This window comes from Calidris pugnax, unplaced genomic scaffold, assembly GCF_001431845.1.
Source record: "Calidris pugnax isolate Ruff unplaced genomic scaffold, ASM143184v1 scaffold15, whole genome shotgun sequence".
Classification (NCBI taxonomy): Eukaryota; Metazoa; Chordata; class Aves; order Charadriiformes; family Scolopacidae; genus Calidris; species Calidris pugnax.
Genome location: NW_015090774.1, coordinates 10,860,671 through 10,882,831, shown reverse-complemented (window position 1 = coordinate 10,882,831; position 22,161 = coordinate 10,860,671). Strand labels below are relative to the sequence as shown.

Here is a 22,161-nt window from a genome sequence, read left to right as displayed (position 1 = left end):
ATCACTTCGTCGCCGCTGCTGTAGTCCTCATCGAGGGAGCTACCACCCTCTTCAGAAGCTGACTCGCCCTCCAAGTCTTCTGTTTCTTTTTTAGTATTCCAAACACTCTTTTTGCCTTTGTCCTTTTTCTGAAAGCCGTTTTGCTCTTTCCCGGAAGATTTCTGCTTTGGCTTCTCTTTACTCTCGTCGCTTCTGCTCTTGGCGGAGGCTTCAGTCCAGTCAGCAGCTTCACTTTTGGGAGGAAATTCCATGCCTACGCATGCAACATACAAGGCAACAAGTCAACGCATACTGGTTAAGGATGAATTTAAATCCACTGATCTTCCAAAATAAAACCGATCTAAGCCACAGCTCCAGCATGTAATACACAACAACCCAACAGCGGGTGTTACTGAGAGAAAAGAGGAGCAAAGACCATGCAAGTCTGTTTGAGAGGTGTAAATAGTACCACCTGGGAGTATAAGATGAGCAATGCTAATTTGTATACTGCGGGAAAGTGACGGAAAATTGGCGAGGAGGACTGTAAACATGCTCAAGTGACTCTCCTGCCCGGTGCTGCAAAACACATCTATCACACTAATTGTTGTTTAGTTTTGTGGGCTCAACGAGTAGAACATCTGCACTTAGATAACGTAGGCCTGGGATGGACCCAGGGGCACCTTATTGAACATGCCTGTGATTCTTGCCCTGCTGATGGAGAGATCAAAGCACAGCAGAAAACTCAGCCTGCCCAAATCCTTTAAATACAGGCCAGAACAGCAAGCAGGAGCTCTCTTGCTCTCACTCCCTTGCTAACAAGGGCTCTCTCTCACTCCACTGTGCCTGCGGCCCCTGCTTGCATGTCTCTGCCCGGGTGCTGCCTCAGAGATTCCATGAGGTATTGAGATTAAATTTGTTCTTTGCCTTTAATCTGTGGTTATGTGCTAAGCCTCCCTAGGCTGAAGACACCTTGACTCTAGGCAGGCTGGGAATAGGAAAAGAAGAATGCAGACCTACCAGAGCCTCCCAGCTGTTAAAGGGCCGGAGCGCTATTATCTTCTGAGCCTTTTTCTGAGAACACTGGGGAATCAAAGTCAGTTCGCTGGGGGAAGCATCCTGCAGGAAGCTGAGGATTTTGGCTTTGTAGCCATCCTCCATCACTTCGTCGCCGCTGCTGTAGTCCTCATCGAGGGAGCTACCACCCTCTTCAGAAGCTGACTCGCCCTCCAAGTCTTCTGTTTCTTTTTTAGTATTCCAAACACTCTTTTTGCCTTTGTCCTTTTTCTGAAAGCCGTTTTGCTCTTTCCCGGAAGATTTCTGCTTTGGCTTCTCTTTACTCTCGTCGCTTCTGCTCTTGGCGGAGGCTTCAGTCCAGTCAGCAGCTTCACTTTTGGGAGGAAATTCCATGCCTACGCATGCAACATACAAGGCAACAAGTCAACGCATACTGGTTAAGGATGAATTTAAATCCACTGATCTTCCAAAATAAAACCGATCTAAGCCACAGCTCCAGCATGTAATACACAACAACCCAACAGCGGGTGTTACTGAGAGAAAAGAGGAGCAAAGACCATGCAGGTCTGTTTGAGAGGTGTAAATAGTACCACCTGGGAGTATAAGATGAGCAATGCTAATTTGTATACTGCGGGAAAGTGACGGAAAATTGGCGAGGAGGACTGTAAACATGCTCAAGTGACTCTCCTGCCCGGTGCTGCAAAACACATCTATCACACTAATTGTTGTTTAGTTTTGTGGGCTCAACGAGTAGAACATCTGCACTTAGATAACGTAGGCCTGGGATGGACCCAGGGGCACCTTATTGAACATGCCTGTGATTCTTGCCCTGCTGATGGAGAGATCAAAGCACAGCAGAAAACTCAGCCTGCCCAAATCCTTTAAATACAGGCCAGAACAGCAAGCAGGAGCTCTCTTGCTCTCACTCCCTTGCTAACAAGGGCTCTCTCTCACTCCACTGTGCCTGCGGCCCCTGCTTGCATGTCTCTGCCCGGGTGCTGCCTCAGAGATTCCATGAGGTATTGAGATTAAATTTGTTCTTTGCCTTTAATCTGTGGTTATGTGGTTGTTCCTATGTCCTGCCTGCATCAGCTCACAAATACACCGTTCAAATGGCAGAGGGTTTTAAATAACTGTCTTAAAATACTGAGGTGATGAACACTATGTAATAAGTCTGAGCTGCAAAAGCTCTGAGGCAAGAGCAGATAGTTAAGAGCTAATGATGTAGAGCTGTGGTGAGACAGTGCTCCCACTCCACCGGACTGCAGAGATATTAATTCTGCTGATTTCAGAAAACAAGCCTCCTTTCACCATGAAAATTATATATTTTTTTTTCATTTTAATGCATCTCAGTATAGCATTAGAGACGGGACAACAAAAACTTGCACTTTTTAAAGAAACTGGAAGACTGAAGCATTTCTGACTAAAATAACCCTGCTGTCTTAAAGATAGATGTTATTTAACAGAATGTGAGCCAAGTCCTTCTCAGAAGTTACTTATATGGGTTTTTCTTCCTTCTTTGGAAGAAAGCATGCTTTCTCTTCTGCCCAATCCCAGCTTCTGCTGATTGACTCCAACCCCAATGTCTGCCTTCCCAGAAGCAGCAGGAAGGACCCAACCTCATGCATACATGATAGCTCTCTCCCCTTGTAAAGAATCCAATTAAGAATACTACCCCTATTCCAAGAATACTTAAATAGCTGATACAGCAAAACATATACTAAGCTGACAGCTGCACAACACACTGGAAAAGTAATCAACTCATTAAATACTATTTAAGTTATAACTTGCAGATTTACATAGAATCATGGTTCTTGCTCCCTACCACAGCTAATGCACTGGTATTTATAAATTGGTTGCATAATTTAAGTCCTATTTCTGGTATTTTCCTCTGCTACAATGTATTTTAAAAGGACAAAATAGCATATGTCAGCTGTCACTTAATGCAGTTATTTGCAATTACAGATGTACAAATTACTCCAGTTAAAACACAAAACTTATTTTTAAACAAGCAGGAGGGAAGCAGGTGTCTGCTTTGACACATTTCAAAATATATTTTAAGGTATACTCACAGGTAATTACAACTTATGTAAATCTGTATTAGCAAGGCAAAGATACTTATCTCTTCTTATGGAGCAAAAGAAGAAATAATCGTGACATTTATAGATACAGAAAAGTCAAGTTTCCTTCTATCATCCTCCCCATAAAACTAATTTCAATTATCAGTGCAAGTTTCTAAGCATAGTGCTGTCATGACTGTCGTTGCTGGACATTAGAAAAGTTTTGTATTAAAATTCTGTCTGCTTTATCTTGGGATAAAATGAATTGTAAATCTGTCTTTACCCTCATCGCCTTCTGCAAATACTTTCAGGGCTTCCAGTGCTTCATGAAACACCCAGTTATGTTCCTGAAGTACATCTCTCAGTTCCTAGTAAAAGATAAAAATTTTGTATTGTGGTAAGGTAAACAAAAACTAAATCTCTGTGCATAATAACATTACGGTACTAAAACTTAATTTTAATCGCACAAAGCAAAGAAAACCCCTGCAAGATCAGATGATTCAAAATAAAGGAAATGTAAAGGAGAAACCCCTTCAGTTTATCCTTCTACACTCAGGCTTAAGCAGAGTTGTACTCCCCTTTTCAAAAGGGTAAGAACACACATAAAAAAGCTTTGCTTGGAACAATTTAACGCACAGTATTAAAATGCCCCAACCAGTTGCTGAATATCATCAGGTACTAAACTAATACAAAGTGCACAGTATATTTAGTTGCCCAGGGGAGAAAAGTGTGAGACAGTGGGAAGGATAATCTCCCCATGGACTTTTATAATAGGCCATCCAATTTGCACCTGTGTCAGGCTTCTCATGGGAACAAAAAAGTAGGATGAGACGTTCCATATGTCCTGATTACATCCAACTGCTCTCAATTCAGGGCAAGTTACATTCCAAAAGCAGCAACAGCGAAGACCTTCCTACTCTGGGCTTCTTCCAAAAGCACTGCTGGTGTAAGGACTGTTTCATTTGCACTATCAACAACTCCAATTCTCTTAAGAAGTCAAAACCTGAAGTGCCATCAGGAGACATGAGCTCACCTCCTTATCCAATGCAGGGAATGTATTTTGCAGCTTCTTCACAAGCATCTCTTGCCTCTCCCATTGTCTTTGGGGTTCTGACTCATCCAGCTATGTTAAAAAAAGAAATCTATTAGGTTTAACATAAATCACAAGCATAGAAACAGAAAAAAAATATTAAAAAGTATCAAACCTAAACAATACTTCACTTCCTTAAGGAGCCATCCTAAACGACAAAAGCACTTAAGACAAATCCAAGCTGCAGAAGTGATTCCTCATACATAGCCAATAATCAAAATAACACCAAAACTTTCTTAAGCATAGAAAATGCCTTCAGTCATGAAAGGCTGGCATTCTTTACCTGATAAGCATATACAGTGCAAAGGTACACCAAATATAAATAATTTAGAACTATCTAGTTTGTATTTCTTTAAAATAAAGAGTTAGTTGTTATTCTGGATGATATTTAAGGCAGAAGATGGCAGGGTTAACAGCCAGTCTAACAGCTAGGTTAGAATACCCAAGAAGCAGTATTTAACCCACCAGAGTCTATAAACATGTCAAATGTTGTGTTTACGTGAAGATTTAAGGGTAAAAAAAATTAAATAAAACCATAAATACTGTGTCACAGCACCATAGAGTCACATCAAAAGCTGGCAAAAGTCTTCATCAACAACAGCTTCACTAATAGCTACTATCAGCCTGCAAAAGGGAGGTTTCTTATGAATGACTGCCAAAACTTCTACATGCCACAAAGCTGCTCTGTTATGTATTCACCACAAAGAATTACGCAAGTTTCTTCAAAGAGCTTTGAATGCAGAGTGGTTACAGGTCTATTTTTCTACAGCCAGAGATGCCAACAGGTTTGATCGGTATTTACTTCGCTGAACGATGCTATTTGCTGAAAAAGCACAAACCAGATCACCCAGAAGCACTCGAGTAACAGAGGACACTGTTCCTTTCCTCAATGAGCCTTTGGTATCATTAGGAGTACAGCTACAGCGCACACAATACCTGACAAAGTATGCTCTAGTCTTAGGAACCAGAGGAAAACCAAGAGTGAGGAGAAAAATATCAAAACCCTGCATGTTTTCTCACAACAATTGGCTATTACAAATTCTAAAAACCCCTGTTTCAGCTTTATTTTTCCCAATACTTCCCTTTTAAACTGTAATGGAACTGTTAAGCACAGAAAACAACCTGCTGAATGAAGCCAGCTCTAGCGAAGCACTGTTTGCTAGGCCAACTAGGTAACAATTCAGTAAAGTCTCCTTTGTCACCTAACCCAGGGGTTTAGCGAGGAGGAACAAACCCAAACCCCAGCAAATCTTGCCTCACAAAATTCACAGCTCTCCCCAGGAAGTAGAGCCTTCTGATGCTTTACCTTTTGTTAATAAAAACACAGCAGCTCACTCCACTAAAAAAATGGCTGCGTTGCTCAGGTAGCAAAACCATGCAGTAGATTAAAGAAAAAAGGCAAAAGGAAAAAAAAAAAAGGAACGAGTGGTTTTTTTATGAAGCTGAAAATATCCATGCTGGTACCTTCAATCATGGAGCTACCCTGGAAGCTGCTGCTGCTGCTGCTATTCAAGTGTCTGCAGTAAAGGTCCTGCCACGTTCTTGCCTCCTGCATGGGTTTTCAGCTACAAGAGCTCAGAACAGGCTAACAAACACCTCCTTCCCAAGTGAAAGCTCTAATTTCTTCTTCTGCAGTGAAATCAACCAACTTTCTGTGCTACAGAGTGAGTGACAGTAATGTCAGCCAATCAGCTTGAGTTTTCCAGGAAAATCACCCCTTAATTCATTCAAAATCAGGTCATATGACACTATTTGAAATGCTATTGGCTTAGGAGGAACATAGCATTTTAGCCTAATCAGGCTAAGGCCACCCATCTAAGCCTCCCTAGGCTGAAGACACCTTGACTCTAGGCAGGCTGGGAATAGGAAAAGAAGAATGCAGACCTACCAGAGCCTCCCAGCTGTTAAAGGGCCGGAGCGCTATTATCTTCTGAGCCTTTTTCTGAGAACACTGGGGAATCAAAGTCAGTTCGCTGGGGGAAGCATCCTGCAGGAAGCTGAGGATTTTGGCTTTGTAGCCATCCTCCATCACTTCGTCGCCGCTGCTGTAGTCCTCATCGAGGGAGCTACCACCCTCTTCAGAAGCTGACTCGCCCTCCAAGTCTTCTGTTTCTTTTTTAGTATTCCAAACACTCTTTTTGCCTTTGTCCTTTTTCTGAAAGCCGTTTTGCTCTTTCCCGGAAGATTTCTGCTTTGGCTTCTCTTTACTCTCGTCGCTTCTGCTCTTGGCGGAGGCTTCAGTCCAGTCAGCAGCTTCACTTTTGGGAGGAAATTCCATGCCTACGCATGCAACATACAAGGCAACAAGTCAACGCATACTGGTTAAGGATGAATTTAAATCCACTGATCTTCCAAAATAAAACCGATCTAAGCCACAGCTCCAGCATGTAATACACAACAACCCAACAGCGGGTGTTACTGAGAGAAAAGAGGAGCAAAGACCATGCAGGTCTGTTTGAGAGGTGTAAATAGTACCACCTGGGAGTATAAGATGAGCAATGCTAATTTGTATACTGCGGGAAAGTGACGGAAAATTGGCGAGGAGGACTGTAAACATGCTCAAGTGACTCTCCTGCCCGGTGCTGCAAAACACATCTATCACACTAATTGTTGTTTAGTTTTGTGGGCTCAACGAGTAGAACATCTGCACTTAGATAACGTAGGCCTGGGATGGACCCAGGGGCACCTTATTGAACATGCCTGTGATTCTTGCCCTGCTGATGGAGAGATCAAAGCACAGCAGAAAACTCAGCCTGCCCAAATCCTTTAAATACAGGCCAGAACAGCAAGCAGGAGCTCTCTTGCTCTCACTCCCTTGCTAACAAGGGCTCTCTCTCACTCCACTGTGCCTGCGGCCCCTGCTTGCATGTCTCTGCCCGGGTGCTGCCTCAGAGATTCCATGAGGTATTGAGATTAAATTTGTTCTTTGCCTTTAATCTGTGGTTATGTGGTTGTTCCTATGTCCTGCCTGCATCAGCTCACAAATACACCGTTCAAATGGCAGAGGGTTTTAAATAACTGTCTTAAAATACTGAGGTGATGAACACTATGTAATAAGTCTGAGCTGCAAAAGCTCTGAGGCAAGAGCAGATAGTTAAGAGCTAATGATGTAGAGCTGTGGTGAGACAGTGCTCCCACTCCACCGGACTGCAGAGATATTAATTCTGCTGATTTCAGAAAACAAGCCTCCTTTCACCATGAAAATTATATATTTTTTTTTCATTTTAATGCATCTCAGTATAGCATTAGAGACGGGACAACAAAAACTTGCACTTTTTAAAGAAACTGGAAGACTGAAGCATTTCTGACTAAAATAACCCTGCTGTCTTAAAGATAGATGTTATTTAACAGAATGTGAGCCAAGTCCTTCTCAGAAGTTACTTATATGGGTTTTTCTTCCTTCTTTGGAAGAAAGCATGCTTTCTCTTCTGCCCAATCCCAGCTTCTGCTGATTGACTCCAACCCCAATGTCTGCCTTCCCAGAAGCAGCAGGAAGGACCCAACCTCATGCATACATGATAGCTCTCTCCCCTTGTAAAGAATCCAATTAAGAATACTACCCCTATTCCAAGAATACTTAAATAGCTGATACAGCAAAACATATACTAAGCTGACAGCTGCACAACACACTGGAAAAGTAATCAACTCATTAAATACTATTTAAGTTATAACTTGCAGATTTACATAGAATCATGGTTCTTGCTCCCTACCACAGCTAATGCACTGGTATTTATAAATTGGTTGCATAATTTAAGTCCTATTTCTGGTATTTTCCTCTGCTACAATGTATTTTAAAAGGACAAAATAGCATATGTCAGCTGTCACTTAATGCAGTTATTTGCAATTACAGATGTACAAATTACTCCAGTTAAAACACAAAACTTATTTTTAAACAAGCAGGAGGGAAGCAGGTGTCTGCTTTGACACATTTCAAAATATATTTTAAGGTATACTCACAGGTAATTACAACTTATGTAAATCTGTATTAGCAAGGCAAAGATACTTATCTCTTCTTATGGAGCAAAAGAAGAAATAATCGTGACATTTATAGATACAGAAAAGTCAAGTTTCCTTCTATCATCCTCCCCATAAAACTAATTTCAATTATCAGTGCAAGTTTCTAAGCATAGTGCTGTCATGACTGTCGTTGCTGGACATTAGAAAAGTTTTGTATTAAAATTCTGTCTGCTTTATCTTGGGATAAAATGAATTGTAAATCTGTCTTTACCCTCATCGCCTTCTGCAAATACTTTCAGGGCTTCCAGTGCTTCATGAAACACCCAGTTATGTTCCTGAAGTACATCTCTCAGTTCCTAGTAAAAGATAAAAATTTTGTATTGTGGTAAGGTAAACAAAAACTAAATCTCTGTGCATAATAACATTACGGTACTAAAACTTAATTTTAATCGCACAAAGCAAAGAAAACCCCTGCAAGATCAGATGATTCAAAATAAAGGAAATGTAAAGGAGAAACCCCTTCAGTTTATCCTTCTACACTCAGGCTTAAGCAGAGTTGTACTCCCCTTTTCAAAAGGGTAAGAACACACATAAAAAAGCTTTGCTTGGAACAATTTAACGCACAGTATTAAAATGCCCCAACCAGTTGCTGAATATCATCAGGTACTAAACTAATACAAAGTGCACAGTATATTTAGTTGCCCAGGGGAGAAAAGTGTGAGACAGTGGGAAGGATAATCTCCCCATGGACTTTTATAATAGGCCATCCAATTTGCACCTGTGTCAGGCTTCTCATGGGAACAAAAAAGTAGGATGAGACGTTCCATATGTCCTGATTACATCCAACTGCTCTCAATTCAGGGCAAGTTACATTCCAAAAGCAGCAACAGCGAAGACCTTCCTACTCTGGGCTTCTTCCAAAAGCACTGCTGGTGTAAGGACTGTTTCATTTGCACTATCAACAACTCCAATTCTCTTAAGAAGTCAAAACCTGAAGTGCCATCAGGAGACATGAGCTCACCTCCTTATCCAATGCAGGGAATGTATTTTGCAGCTTCTTCACAAGCATCTCTTGCCTCTCCCATTGTCTTTGGGGTTCTGACTCATCCAGCTATGTTAAAAAAAGAAATCTATTAGGTTTAACATAAATCACAAGCATAGAAACAGAAAAAAAATATTAAAAAGTATCAAACCTAAACAATACTTCACTTCCTTAAGGAGCCATCCTAAACGACAAAAGCACTTAAGACAAATCCAAGCTGCAGAAGTGATTCCTCATACATAGCCAATAATCAAAATAACACCAAAACTTTCTTAAGCATAGAAAATGCCTTCAGTCATGAAAGGCTGGCATTCTTTACCTGATAAGCATATACAGTGCAAAGGTACACCAAATATAAATAATTTAGAACTATCTAGTTTGTATTTCTTTAAAATAAAGAGTTAGTTGTTATTCTGGATGATATTTAAGGCAGAAGATGGCAGGGTTAACAGCCAGTCTAACAGCTAGGTTAGAATACCCAAGAAGCAGTATTTAACCCACCAGAGTCTATAAACATGTCAAATGTTGTGTTTACGTGAAGATTTAAGGGTAAAAAAAATTAAATAAAACCATAAATACTGTGTCACAGCACCATAGAGTCACATCAAAAGCTGGCAAAAGTCTTCATCAACAACAGCTTCACTAATAGCTACTATCAGCCTGCAAAAGGGAGGTTTCTTATGAATGACTGCCAAAACTTCTACATGCCACAAAGCTGCTCTGTTATGTATTCACCACAAAGAATTACGCAAGTTTCTTCAAAGAGCTTTGAATGCAGAGTGGTTACAGGTCTATTTTTCTACAGCCAGAGATGCCAACAGGTTTGATCGGTATTTACTTCGCTGAACGATGCTATTTGCTGAAAAAGCACAAACCAGATCACCCAGAAGCACTCGAGTAACAGAGGACACTGTTCCTTTCCTCAATGAGCCTTTGGTATCATTAGGAGTACAGCTACAGCGCACACAATACCTGACAAAGTATGCTCTAGTCTTAGGAACCAGAGGAAAACCAAGACTGAAGGGAAAATAATCAAAACCCTGCATGTTTTCTCACAATTGGCTATTACAAATTCTAAAAACCCCTGTTTCAGCTTTATTTTTCCCAATACTTCCCTTTTAAACTGTAATGGAACTGTTAAGCACAGAAAACAACCTGCTGAATGAAGCCAGCTCTAGCGAAGCACTGTTTGCTAGGCCAACTAGGTAACAATTCAGTAAAGTCTCCTTTGTCACCTAACCCAGGGGTTTAGCGAGGAGGAACAAACCCAAACCCCAGCAAATCTTGCCTCACAAAATTCACAGCTCTCCCCAGGAAGTAGGAATATCAGAGTAGTATTATTTTTGCTTTTATGGAAAACTCCGCGTTTTCTTCATTTTGTTCTGACCGAGGACAAAGGAATATCAGAGTAGTATTATTTTTGCTTTCATGGAAAACTCCGTGTTTTCTTCATTTTGTTCTGACTGAGGACAGTATTTAAATTTCAACACAAAGACAGTCACCATTCTCCATCCAGCCTCCAGTACTTAATGCAGAATTCCCTTTCTCTACCATTAAGTGGTTTTCAAGGATGTCCACTGGGATGCCTGGGAGCTGGCCTCATGACAGCACTGTAAGGCTTGAGCACAAGATCTGCCAAACACCAACCTGAATGCACCAGGATCATTACACAGTTCCTATTTATTAGCAGAGGTCAGAGCAATCATTCCTTTAAACATAACCAACTCATTCCAGTTTCAAATATATACATAAACAACATTATTTCTATAACACAGAAGAACAGCATCAACTGACATTGAACTTCACCCATTTGAGGAAGCACAAGGCATGACCTAATGAGGCAAAGTGGGAGTTTAACTCCCACTGACATTGACAAGACGTCAGTGCCCCACACTCTGCCACCTGCCACCAACCACTTCCATGAAAGCCGTGAACAGGCTATTTGGATACAAATCCACAAACACTAAAGAACAAAGCAGGTAACTCCATTCAAGAACTGCCAAGGAGAAGAAAGCAAAAAAAATACTGATTCAGATGGCAAGATTTGAATTTGCTGATAAAACACGCCAGGTTCATGACACCACTGCCATTGACCACGTCTGGTAATTCCACTTACTTTACAACGCACAATGAGAAAAAAAACAGTACTTACATGATTAGGTTTTGGCTTTTTTGCGATATGCTCATTTCCATTTTTGCAATCTGAGGGAGAATCTTCTAGTTTCCTTTTACAAGATGCAGCTTTAAAAGGAATCGAGGCAGAAAAGAGGAATTAATTACTTTCATTAAGTTCACCCCAAAACAGTAGAATCATTCAACCAATATTATCTTATTAACTTACTGCATCTTATTAACTGCGCAAGATGTTTACCAATCTCCATAATAGTTTCCTATTATAGTCCACAGACACTAAAACATCAAGCAAAGCAGCTGCTTGGAAGTACATGTTTATTTACCTTTAAGGTTTTTTTTAGTAGTTTGGCAATTGATCAAGTAATTACCTCTCATATATAATATGAACTGAAATAGCTGGGGGTTTTTCTTATTTTTTTATAATTGCCAAGTGTTTCACACACAAGTTGCATGAAAGTATGTCTGTCTGTTTTTATTCAAGCTGACTACTTTTGCAAAGTTGGTATTTAATCAAGGCTGAACCCCAGTTGTGAGCTGGAGCATGTGCATCACTGCCAATCTGGAAGTGCTGATGACTGATTTCTGGCTCAGGTACACACCTCAGAGGTTACCACCAAACAGTTTTCAACATTAAATCCAAATGTCTGAAAGAAAACTATGCATATTAAATCAGTGACAACCAAATATCAGTGATAACCGTATTACTTATGAATAGTTCATACGAGCCAGAACTTTCTGAATATCTTTGGGCCCTAGTGATTATCAAGAGATTATCATCTTAGCATTAAGACCTGCCCAGTCAGGTGCATTTTCTGACTGCTGCCACGCACAGCTCATGAGGGCAAGAACACATTACCACTAGTTCTGTACCTTAGCTTTGCTTGAAGCAGCAACTGTTAACAGACCAAGTTACTGTAAAAATCCCTAATCCACGATCTGAAATAGTACTGCAACCTCATTGCCCAGACTGCCAAAGGAGGCCAGTGAACCAGAACGCATGCACAAACATACACACACACACTAAAGCACATTTGCTCTCCAATCCAAAAGACTGCCCGGATGATTAAAATAGTTTAGTTGTGGAAAATGAAGTAGCCACATCTTTTCACAGAAAGACATTTTGTGTGCAAATTCTTTAAATAAATTTTCTGCTAGATTCATAAACATCAAACAGAGATGTGACATACAAATACTTAAAAAAAAAAAAAATCATTAAAACATCCCAAAGGCAGAAAAGTAAAGCATCAGCAATTGTTCATTAGATGAAGGGTCTGGCAAGAGATACCAGAAAACACTGATAAGATTTTTTTCAAAGTCTATGTATTTCTATATATAGGCATAAATATATACAAGCGGCACAGTTCAAAGCATCCAGAGAATGTGCCTACAGAGGGGAGGTGGCTCTCCACCACTCAGACCTTGACCTTTCTGCCCAAGAACCTTGTTTAAACAATACTGTTTAAACAAGGAAAAGCAATAGTCTGAGAAATGCGTGTTTGTCTTGATATCAAAGTTAAGGGCTGTCAGGCTGCTGCTGGGTAAAGCACTAGAAGCCATAGAGGCCTCATGCTATTACTGCTTCAGTTCAATTAAAACTGCATTCAGGATGGATAATTCTGAATATGAATAGTGATCCTGCAAACTTCTTTGCCCTAAAAAAATACACAGGTTCCATTTAAGAGTATTTTGAAGATCTCCCTGCTTTGAACTCACAGGCTGAGCTCAATAGCCTTTGAAGAAAGCCCAACAGTGAGCAATTTTAGAGGCAATAAACTGTAGCAAAGGATCTGGATAACCATGGACTCAGGAACCTATCAACACATAATTAGTTAGAAATCAACCTGTAGTCTTCTGAAACCATGCCATTTGTCATCTGCAAATGACAAATATAATCCCAAATTCCTGAAAACATCCACTTAGCAAGGTATACTTAATTATTCCTTCCTATTCTAAGGCAGCGTACAGCTGAGGGGATGAAGAAACTCTACTACTGCTAGATGGGAACCATCCTTAGAGAGGCATCAGGGCACGTCAGGCCTTCCAGAGGAATCCTTGTTCTCTATAAATTTTATGATTAATAAGCAATGAGAAAAGCAGCTCCAGGGTTTCAAAGTTTAGAGAGGTATCTGTAACTACTGCCACTGCTACAAAAAAAACCTACCACAAAACCTTATTACTGTGACTTCCCCCACCATTACAAGAGAAACAGTCGTTTTCACTTGGCCAAAAAGCGGTGAGCATCAGACAGGCCTACATGAGGCTGCAGCTCAGAATCACTCTCACTGCTTTCATGGTTTTCACAACGTACAGAGAACACCACCAGAAACAAACCACAAGCAGCAGGTATTATCAGAACTTCACATCTCTCATGCATACGCATGTTACAGCTGAGGGGATGAAGAAACTCTACTACCGCTATATGGGAACCATCCTTAGAGAGGAATCAGGGCACATCAGGCCTTCCAGAGGAATCCTTGTTCTCTATAAATTTTATGATTAATAAGCAATGAGAAAAGCAGCTCCAGGGTTTCAAAGTTTAGAGAGGTATCTGTAACTACTGCCACTGCTACAAAAAAAACCTACCACAAAACCTTATTACTGTGACTTCCCCCACCATTACAAGAGAAACAGTCGTTTTCACTTGGCCAAAAAGCGGTGAGCATCAGACAGGCCTACATGAGGCTGCAGCTCAGAATCACTCTCACTGCTTTCATGGTTTTCACAACGTACAGAGAACACCACCAGAAACAAACCACAAGCAGCAGGTATTATCAGAACTTCACATCTCTCATGCATACGCATGTTCTCAGCGTGTCACATCTAATCTTCAAACCTATAAGTCATCCGCAATGCTCCTTGTTTTAGCTATACACCACTACTGAATTTAAGCTATAAATACAAGTTTTTGTCATTCTGAAAGAACAGAAAAATTTGAAGATGATTTGGCCACACTTTTTTAGCAAAGCCGTGCTTCACAAAACTGTATCTTGGCCCTGACCTCTCACACGCCCAACACTTCACAACGAGTGTATCATAAATTGACATAGGTAAGCAGATGTTCCATAATGTCTCTCACATTTTAAAAAATGTGTCCAAAATGAGGTGATTTATACCATCACTTTCAGGCATGCTTATTCCTAACTGAACATTTTCTAGAACAGCTGTGATTAGCGAGAATTTTGTTGCCAAGAAGTTTTTTCTGTGAGCTCATATTGAAAGGATGTGAAGCAGCATTCTTAGATCAACACAAAAATGGCCAAAAGGCAGGGCCTACATACCAGAAATCAAAGTGGTTCAGTTCAAACACTGTGAACTGCCACAAAGTTTAAGGACATATATTAGCTTAAACTTGTTTAATATTAATCAAAACCCTTGAAAAGTAATTATAGTCTTCCAGGAAGGGATTTTTCAGCAGCACTCCGAAGGACTGTGTTCCTCAAAAATCTGCCAGCTTTAGTTTTTTATTGCTAGCATCCAAGAAGTTCCATCTGTAGAATTTGATCACGCACATAGTGACATAACCTCAAAATGTTGGTCTGGCTGGGTAAAAAAACTCTAAACAAAATACAAAAGAAACACTTCATGAAGATTAGCCCAATGTTTCAAAGCTTGCTGATAAAGCTTTCTGATTAAAAATCTTTGAAGTTGCATATAAAAAATCAGAAGGTGAAAATATGGCAAGTTCAATAGAGGGAACCAAATTAGCAAGAAAATCTTCTACTTTACAAAGTGTGTAAAACTGTTCTCTCTCAGCACATGAGCTTCCTAGACAGATTGATTCCAAATCCACAGGATACTGCATGAAAAGACACTAAAAACTATTTCAGACAAAAGTGATCATAAATAGCTTTTTCCATTGTATCTAAACCATGAAGATCTCCCAGGAAAACCATGGACAGCTGAACTGCAAACAGCTGGAGACTGCCGAAATGGATCAGCTTTTTATAATGATGTTAATATTCATACCAACCTTCTACTTTTCCCCCACCAACCACAGTAAATCAGTCAAAAGGTTAATATAAGACAAGAGACCTAGGTGATGTCAGGAAGCAAACCCAAACCAAGAATGATGATCCTTTTATATGCTTACCACTCTCAACATACTCCCACATCATGTACTGGGTTTGTTTGGTTTTTTGGGATGTTTTGCTACAGAACTGCGGGGATTTGTCTAATATTTAAGACTAATTGTTCTTATGCAGAATTACAAGCAAGTCTTGAAGTCAATCTGAAGAGAAAATTGTGATAGGCCTTGACCCAAGGCTACACTGTGTATGGCTACACCGTCTGACTACCTACTCCACTATATTTTTTCCATGCCGCTGGATTTCTCACCTACAACATTTAAAATTACTATTGCTAATCCTTTACCATTTGCTTCAACTTCCGGGCAAAGAAGGAACCAGCAAGAACAGAAATCACTTAATGACCCACAGGTAAAGCAATCCTGAGCTTCACAGAACAAATTCCCCTTTTTTTGTTCTATTTCTGGATTTTGGTCTGCATCCTCTTTTCATCTTTCCCCTTGCAAAGCCTGTAATTATTGTTTGGTTGTTGTAATAACAGAAAACTGTAGTATAACCTTTAGCATATGCATTTAGCACTTTTCAAATACCTCCCAACCAAGTTCACTTCACTGGATTAGCTATAGCTTCTTAAATTTGTTTTTGTTGGTTTATTTTTCTTTTTGTGAAACATACCTCCATCCTTGAATTTCAAGCCAGCAGCTATTGCTTCATCCATTGAGTGCGTTGAGTCTATCAACTGCACAAAAAATAAAAAAGTCAACTGCTAAGTGGTAAGATTTAATCCAGTTGAACAGAGGAAGACAATGATAGATCAGCGCAATTGAAGTACACTTTTAAAAACATCCCAAAAACACATGTATTATAAAATCCAAGGACAATATTAACAGGTATCAAATTGGCTAAGCTGATCACATAAGCTATATTTGGAAACATTTCAAAAAACCTTCTGGAAAACATTTTTAATGCAATCTCATTTATTATCACTTTTTTCCCTACTTCACAAACATACCGTGCAGGTTTACTTAAAAGCTGTTTTACAAAAAGCTATTCAATGTTACTATCACAACCCCAGAAAATCCAGAAAACTAATTTCTTAACTCATGAAATGTCTACTTCTTAACTCATAAAATGTCTGTATACTGTCATGTTATGTTGGTTGGTTTCCTGAAAGTATATGCATGACATTTAGAACATGCCTCAGAGTTTATCTATACTTTCTTATAGTCCTAGATTCTCTCTCCATCCATGTGTAATCTCAAACCAGGTAATTTTTACAAATTAAATGGGTGATGAGACTTCTGGAATGCTTTTTGCAGGTGAGATAACTGCAACAGAAGCAAATGAACTAAAGGTTACAAATATGAAAAAACACAAAAAAATCAAGTTATGAGGAACCATGATTCCCAAGTATCTGTCCACATCTGTAAACATCATCTTATAATTTTGCTATAAACACACAACTTCCTTTTCAAAAGTCTCATTTTCCCTTAATAGTTTTCATCAGTTGCATAGACTGTCAGGACAGACTGTTCCAGATCCTTCATGAAGGAACAATAGATTTGCCTAATATTCCCTCATCTTCCTTAAAAACTGTTGTGGATATGTAACCCTGGACAAAAATTTGCACAGCATCTACGTACTACAAAGTTCTGCTGATACAGGAGCTATCCTACACTGTCCCAAGAATAGATACTATCAGCACTACGTACCACTGTGTAGTTAAAAACACCTCTGAAGTCACAAAACAGCAGACACACCACGTGTCCTTTCTAGCTAGTTTCTATGCTACAATGAACTCTTTAGTTTAAATACATTCTTCGTGGCCAAAAACTGAAGCTTCATATGTTCTGGACATCTACAATGTAAACTTTATTACATCATCCAGGAGAAAAATTCCAAAACTGTTATTTGCAAACCCTTCTTTCTTCTTAAAGTAGAAAGCCTAAACATAAAGCTTGAGGCACTGGGGGAAAAAACCCCACCCAGCAAGGAGCACCAGTAAAATCTCTATATTTATTTAATGATATTTTAACAACGAGGAAATTTAACAGATTAATTTGAAGCTATTTAGCTTTGAAAACTAAAGCTAATGAAAAACTAGATATATATTACCACTGAAAAGTAACCTTCCTAGAAATATCTTTTACTGTACTGAAGATATTTTACTGTAGTAAGTTACCATAACATTACTGTAAATTTCTCTGTACATTGGACAATGGCCAAGAGTATCTCTGGTTTATATGTCAGCATAATCAGAATAAATTACAGTAAGTTCAAACCTACTCTCTTTTTGTGTCACTAGAAGTACAAAAGGCTTTGAGTATTACATTTCATAAATCCAAGGGTGCAACATTTCATCTACTGGAGAAGATGTCAGTGATTTCACTTTTTCTGCATTTAATCAGTAAGCTGCACTCCCACAATGGCAGTTATCAATAGTTATCAACCAAGACAGCTATAACAGAGATTAAACGTCACCTAAGATTAAACATCCCAACAGAAAGAAGTAACACACAAATTTTCTACTCACTGGAATTCACTGTTGCTGAGTTGATCTAAAGCTGTATATATGTACATAGACACACATAAAAAGTGTGCATGTGTAAATATATATATTCTTTTATATATATACACATAAGTGTCTGTGTACATATGCATGTGTACACGCAAAGACTACATGGCTGTAGTTCCCCCTAAACTATATTACTTTGGTATACCATTTTACTAATAAGAATTAAGGCTGTTACCTCTAATAACACCACAGGCTTAGGAATACTGCCTACAAAATAGTCATCAAAATAAAACAAAATAACAGAGCATTATTACTTGTAGTAATTCTTGGTCACTTCTTTCAGGAAAAAGTTCCTTCAGTGTTTCCAGCTTTGCATCTCTCACGTCTTCCTCCGCTTTCTTCTTCCCAGGAGGCAGCTGATCTCCACCATTTACATATGCCAATTGGGGTAGTTCATCTTCAGGCTGTTCATCATCATCAGACTGTTCAGAGCTACAACGAGGCGATGAGAAGAAAAAGAATTTCAATTTATTTTTTTTAGCTTATGAACATTTTACTTTACCAGAATATTATTGTAAACCAAAAATAACAGGATGGCAAAAAATGTGTTTAGATGCTTTCAGTAACATGGAACCAACTTGTACCCGAGGTGACACCTCCTATTCAGGACAAAATAAAACATCTACGACTAAGTGTTCTGTTTGCAGTAAACACATTTCAGCTTAGCAAAGGGAAGAAGAAAGGGGGAACAGACAAGGGAAATACCATGATTTACCCTTGTATTGTGCTTATAAAAGTTTTCTTGCCAATTTAGCAACAACCATCTTAATACATTTCATCATTTCAGCTACCTGAATTACATCAGACCATCTCAAGTCTGTCTCAGCCTTGCTAGTATTTATTGGCCCAAGAGATAAACAGATGTGTGTAAGCTCATTCTAAAAACCTTCCCAGTGTAGAATCAACTCTGTCCTAGTTCTCAGCTCACTGAAAAGGAAAATTTAAAGATCCTTACGCAATATCTTAAACATGGGAAGAACATTTCTGGAAAAAAGGCAAAGTCCTGAACTTACTGGAAGATTTATTATTACAGCTAATCTGCAGGAGAAGCATGGACAAGACAATGTAAGCACAGGTCTCCCATCTTGCTGCCCTCCACAGACACATAAAAACATCCTTTCCTGAATGAAAATTCATTGAACTGTATAGACTTTGCCATTTCATATGGACTTCACCATCAACAAGGTTTGCCTGCAGGTCTCTTTACACAGATATAGTTAAAAAATAAATCTGTTTTTCCTCACTACATCTGTGGTTAACTGTTGGAACACGAAAATGGTAATTAATTCTGAAAAAAGTAGTAAAGTGCCACTTACAGAAAAGCTACACACTAATTTGAGACAACTGTGCAACAAATAATCCTTTTCTCCTTATTCTGTTAAAAAGGCATGGATCTGTGGTTGTGACTCAGAGTAAAAAATCCTCAAAACAAAAAATAAGCCAAATTCCTCTATAATCCACCAAGCCTTCTAGTTGTAAGCTTCAGAAGGTGTATCCAGCCTCCACTTCAAAAAAAAAAAAGTCTTAGGGAAGCCATAAAATAATTGCTTTATTAGTTTTAAAATGTATGGGAGTTGATTTTTTAGCTTGTTTCATTCATACTAAAATTCTATTAGCATGTTTCAAATCTTTTTGTCTTGGTAAGGAAAGAAGTTTCTTTATAAACTGCATTTAAAAAAGAAAAATCAATCCAAATGGAAATGGTAACGTTGCAATTACCCTGTACTTTTCCATCTGGGATTAACATCTAGACACTGGTCAACAAAGCCAGAGTTGCACAAATGATAAATCTTGTCCTCTCTGTATAATCACATTCTTATCAAGTATAAAGGAACACTCATTTAAGTGCTAAATGAGCATGACTGACCCACAGAACCTCATGTTAGAGTTCTGCTTTTTGCCAACAGAGTCCAGACAGTGACTCTGGTAGTGAAGCTTTTGGCACACTTCCTTTTAGCAAAGTCATGCTTTCTGCTCTATCCCTTATTCAGGATAAGGGGGGCTGGGATACCCTGCAAAAAATAAAAAATTCACAAAACCACAAACACTATTTAACACGTGCACCAAAATGCACAGTGTAAAGACACTCGACTGACTGATTCCGTGCAAAGCCAGGCTAAATCCAGCACAAGCCAGAGCTCGTAAGCCTGGTCAGATCCAAGCTAACTCCTGCCACACTCTCAATTTTCTTATTAGCTCAATCAGAACGCCACTTGTGAGGCAGCCTAGTGGGTTCAGTATACATCAGTTAGCACCTGAAACAACACACCGTGTCAGGCACTGGGGCACCTGGTGCATAAGAGACCAGTGGCTACAGAGGAATAATGAAGAGTACGAGAGGATGCTGCTTATGTTCTTCAGTCCCACCAGAAGCCACTTTGCTGTCCGTCTCTCATTCCCAGCAATTAGAATACAGTCTAGGAATAGCAAGCTGGGGTTCTTCAAGTTGGATCCTGCATCTTTTATTAGCATCAGTCCCACACGGTACAAAACTGCTCGTGCTGCTTCCAAAGCAGGCTGGTCCCAGGGGCAGTGTGACTACACTTACACAGCACTGCACACAGGGCAGCTCGGTGCACGCAGCCAGCTTGCTGCCTCTGTATCCTTGCACAATCCACAACTTAAACCAGAGACAGAAACAGGAGTTGCACTGCTAACTACTCATTGTTTTTCTTTCTTACCAAGTATCAGCCTCAAGCTGAAACCTTGGGGAACATGCGTTAAAAAAAAAATAAATCAAGAATTTCAGATAGTAGCAGCAGAGAAAAGCATTATTTCATTTCTGCTGACAAGCTCCAGTAACTCCATGCTCTGTGTAAGGACTGAAAATTTGACAAGAGACTACACCTGCTAAGGTTACTATTCCCATAAATTTTCCACAAACCATAAAAAAAAGCAGGTTAAGCCATCTTGTTTTGCTTAACACGGTAACATTTAAGGGGCGCAGACAACCACCACATTTCAGTCACACAGACATACAACCAGCAAGTAATAAATAGCAGAGCTTTCTTAAAACTATTCCAACTGGTTGTGCAAGATGTCTGTCTACATCTTGTCTCTCTTGCACTCTCAGTGCTGCCTTATTAGCACCCACGCAAGTGACTCTTGAACATTATTCTCTTCTCTTCCATCTTATTCAAAAATATAAACTTCCAAATCACTAAAGAAAAAGTTTTCACTAAGCACAGCAAACACATCATGCATTTAGTTCAAAATTCTTATAATACACACTGAAGCTCTTCTTGACTTCCTGCTCAGTGTGGTTTCATAAAAAAATGAAACAAACTAAAATCGACTCCCATACATTTTAAAACTAATAAAGCAGCTATTTTATGGTTAAGCTTTCAAGTGCCATTAAAAGGATTTCGGAGGAACAAAGGTACAAAAGTATAATGAACATCACACAAATCACTCAACATCACAGAACTCCTCCCTTGTAAGTGTCTTCTCTGAGAAAACAGCTTAAGAGCTGTGTGGTTCTTCCCTGGAAATCCAGTCAAGTTTAGTTATGAGCAGATAAGTCACAAATCAGCAAACCAGAACCTAGCCTCTGATTTTCAATTCATTATTTCAATTTAGAACATGACACCAGGTTGCACAAACATTACAGAAACTAGCTTAAAGCATACATTACAACCACATCTCTCCTTGGAGGCCTGCTTTCTTTTGCAGCTCTGAAGTTTCTTGGTTCTTCATCTTCACTGTCTGATGACACATCTAGGAATTGTACTCCTCTTCGGTGCTTGAAATAAGATCTTTTCCTTGTCCTCTTGGCTTCAGGAGTTTCTGGGATGGGGGAGTACCCTGTGCAAGCCATTTCAATAGGAGAAAACACAGAAGACAATGACTTGTGACTCATGACTTCAAGTATTTATCCATACTTAGAGAATCATATAGCTATGATTTCTTTCTTATACATAGCAACCGCTTAAACAGAACTCCCATCCTTATGCACAGAAAATTCTTGTAAGCTGTATTCCTTAAAGTGGTAAGTTACCTGGCAAAGGATCCTAAGCTCTTCTCCATCAAACAATTTTTATACCACAAAGTTTAAGAGATCGTGCATTTTAGGTTCGTAGCTACTTATAAGTATGTTTTTATTTTTGGAAAAAGGAATAATCAGCAAAATCCTCTGAACTACTTCCAGGCTGATGGGGACATGGATAGAAACACACTGGTGTATCTAATGGCTGATTTATGATCCGCTTGTGTTGATAGCTTTTCGGAAAGGGAATGTCAGCGTTATACTGCAGAAAACTAAGAAGCTACATCAGGAACTTGACAGG

The 22,161-nt window shown here is 39.4% G+C and overlaps 1 protein-coding gene across 1 annotated transcript in view; it reads right to left on the bottom strand.

The window, feature by feature from the left end:
• SMARCAD1 (SWI/SNF-related, matrix-associated actin-dependent regulator of chromatin, subfamily a, containing DEAD/H box 1) overlaps nucleotides 1–22,161 on the bottom strand; it is a 70,511-nt gene that overhangs the window by 34,114 nt on the left and 14,236 nt on the right. Inside the window, exons 4-9 of the mRNA XM_014945309.1 lie at nucleotides 18,130–18,307; nucleotides 15,976–16,039; nucleotides 11,295–11,383; nucleotides 9,122–9,211; nucleotides 8,372–8,456; nucleotides 6,032–6,423 (exon numbers count right to left, since the gene is read on the bottom strand). Coding sequence (XP_014800795.1) covers nucleotides 6,032–6,423; nucleotides 8,372–8,456; nucleotides 9,122–9,211; nucleotides 11,295–11,383; nucleotides 15,976–16,039; nucleotides 18,130–18,307 — 898 coding nt within the window. The remainder of the gene's footprint in view (nucleotides 1–6,031; nucleotides 6,424–8,371; nucleotides 8,457–9,121; nucleotides 9,212–11,294; nucleotides 11,384–15,975; nucleotides 16,040–18,129; nucleotides 18,308–22,161) is intronic.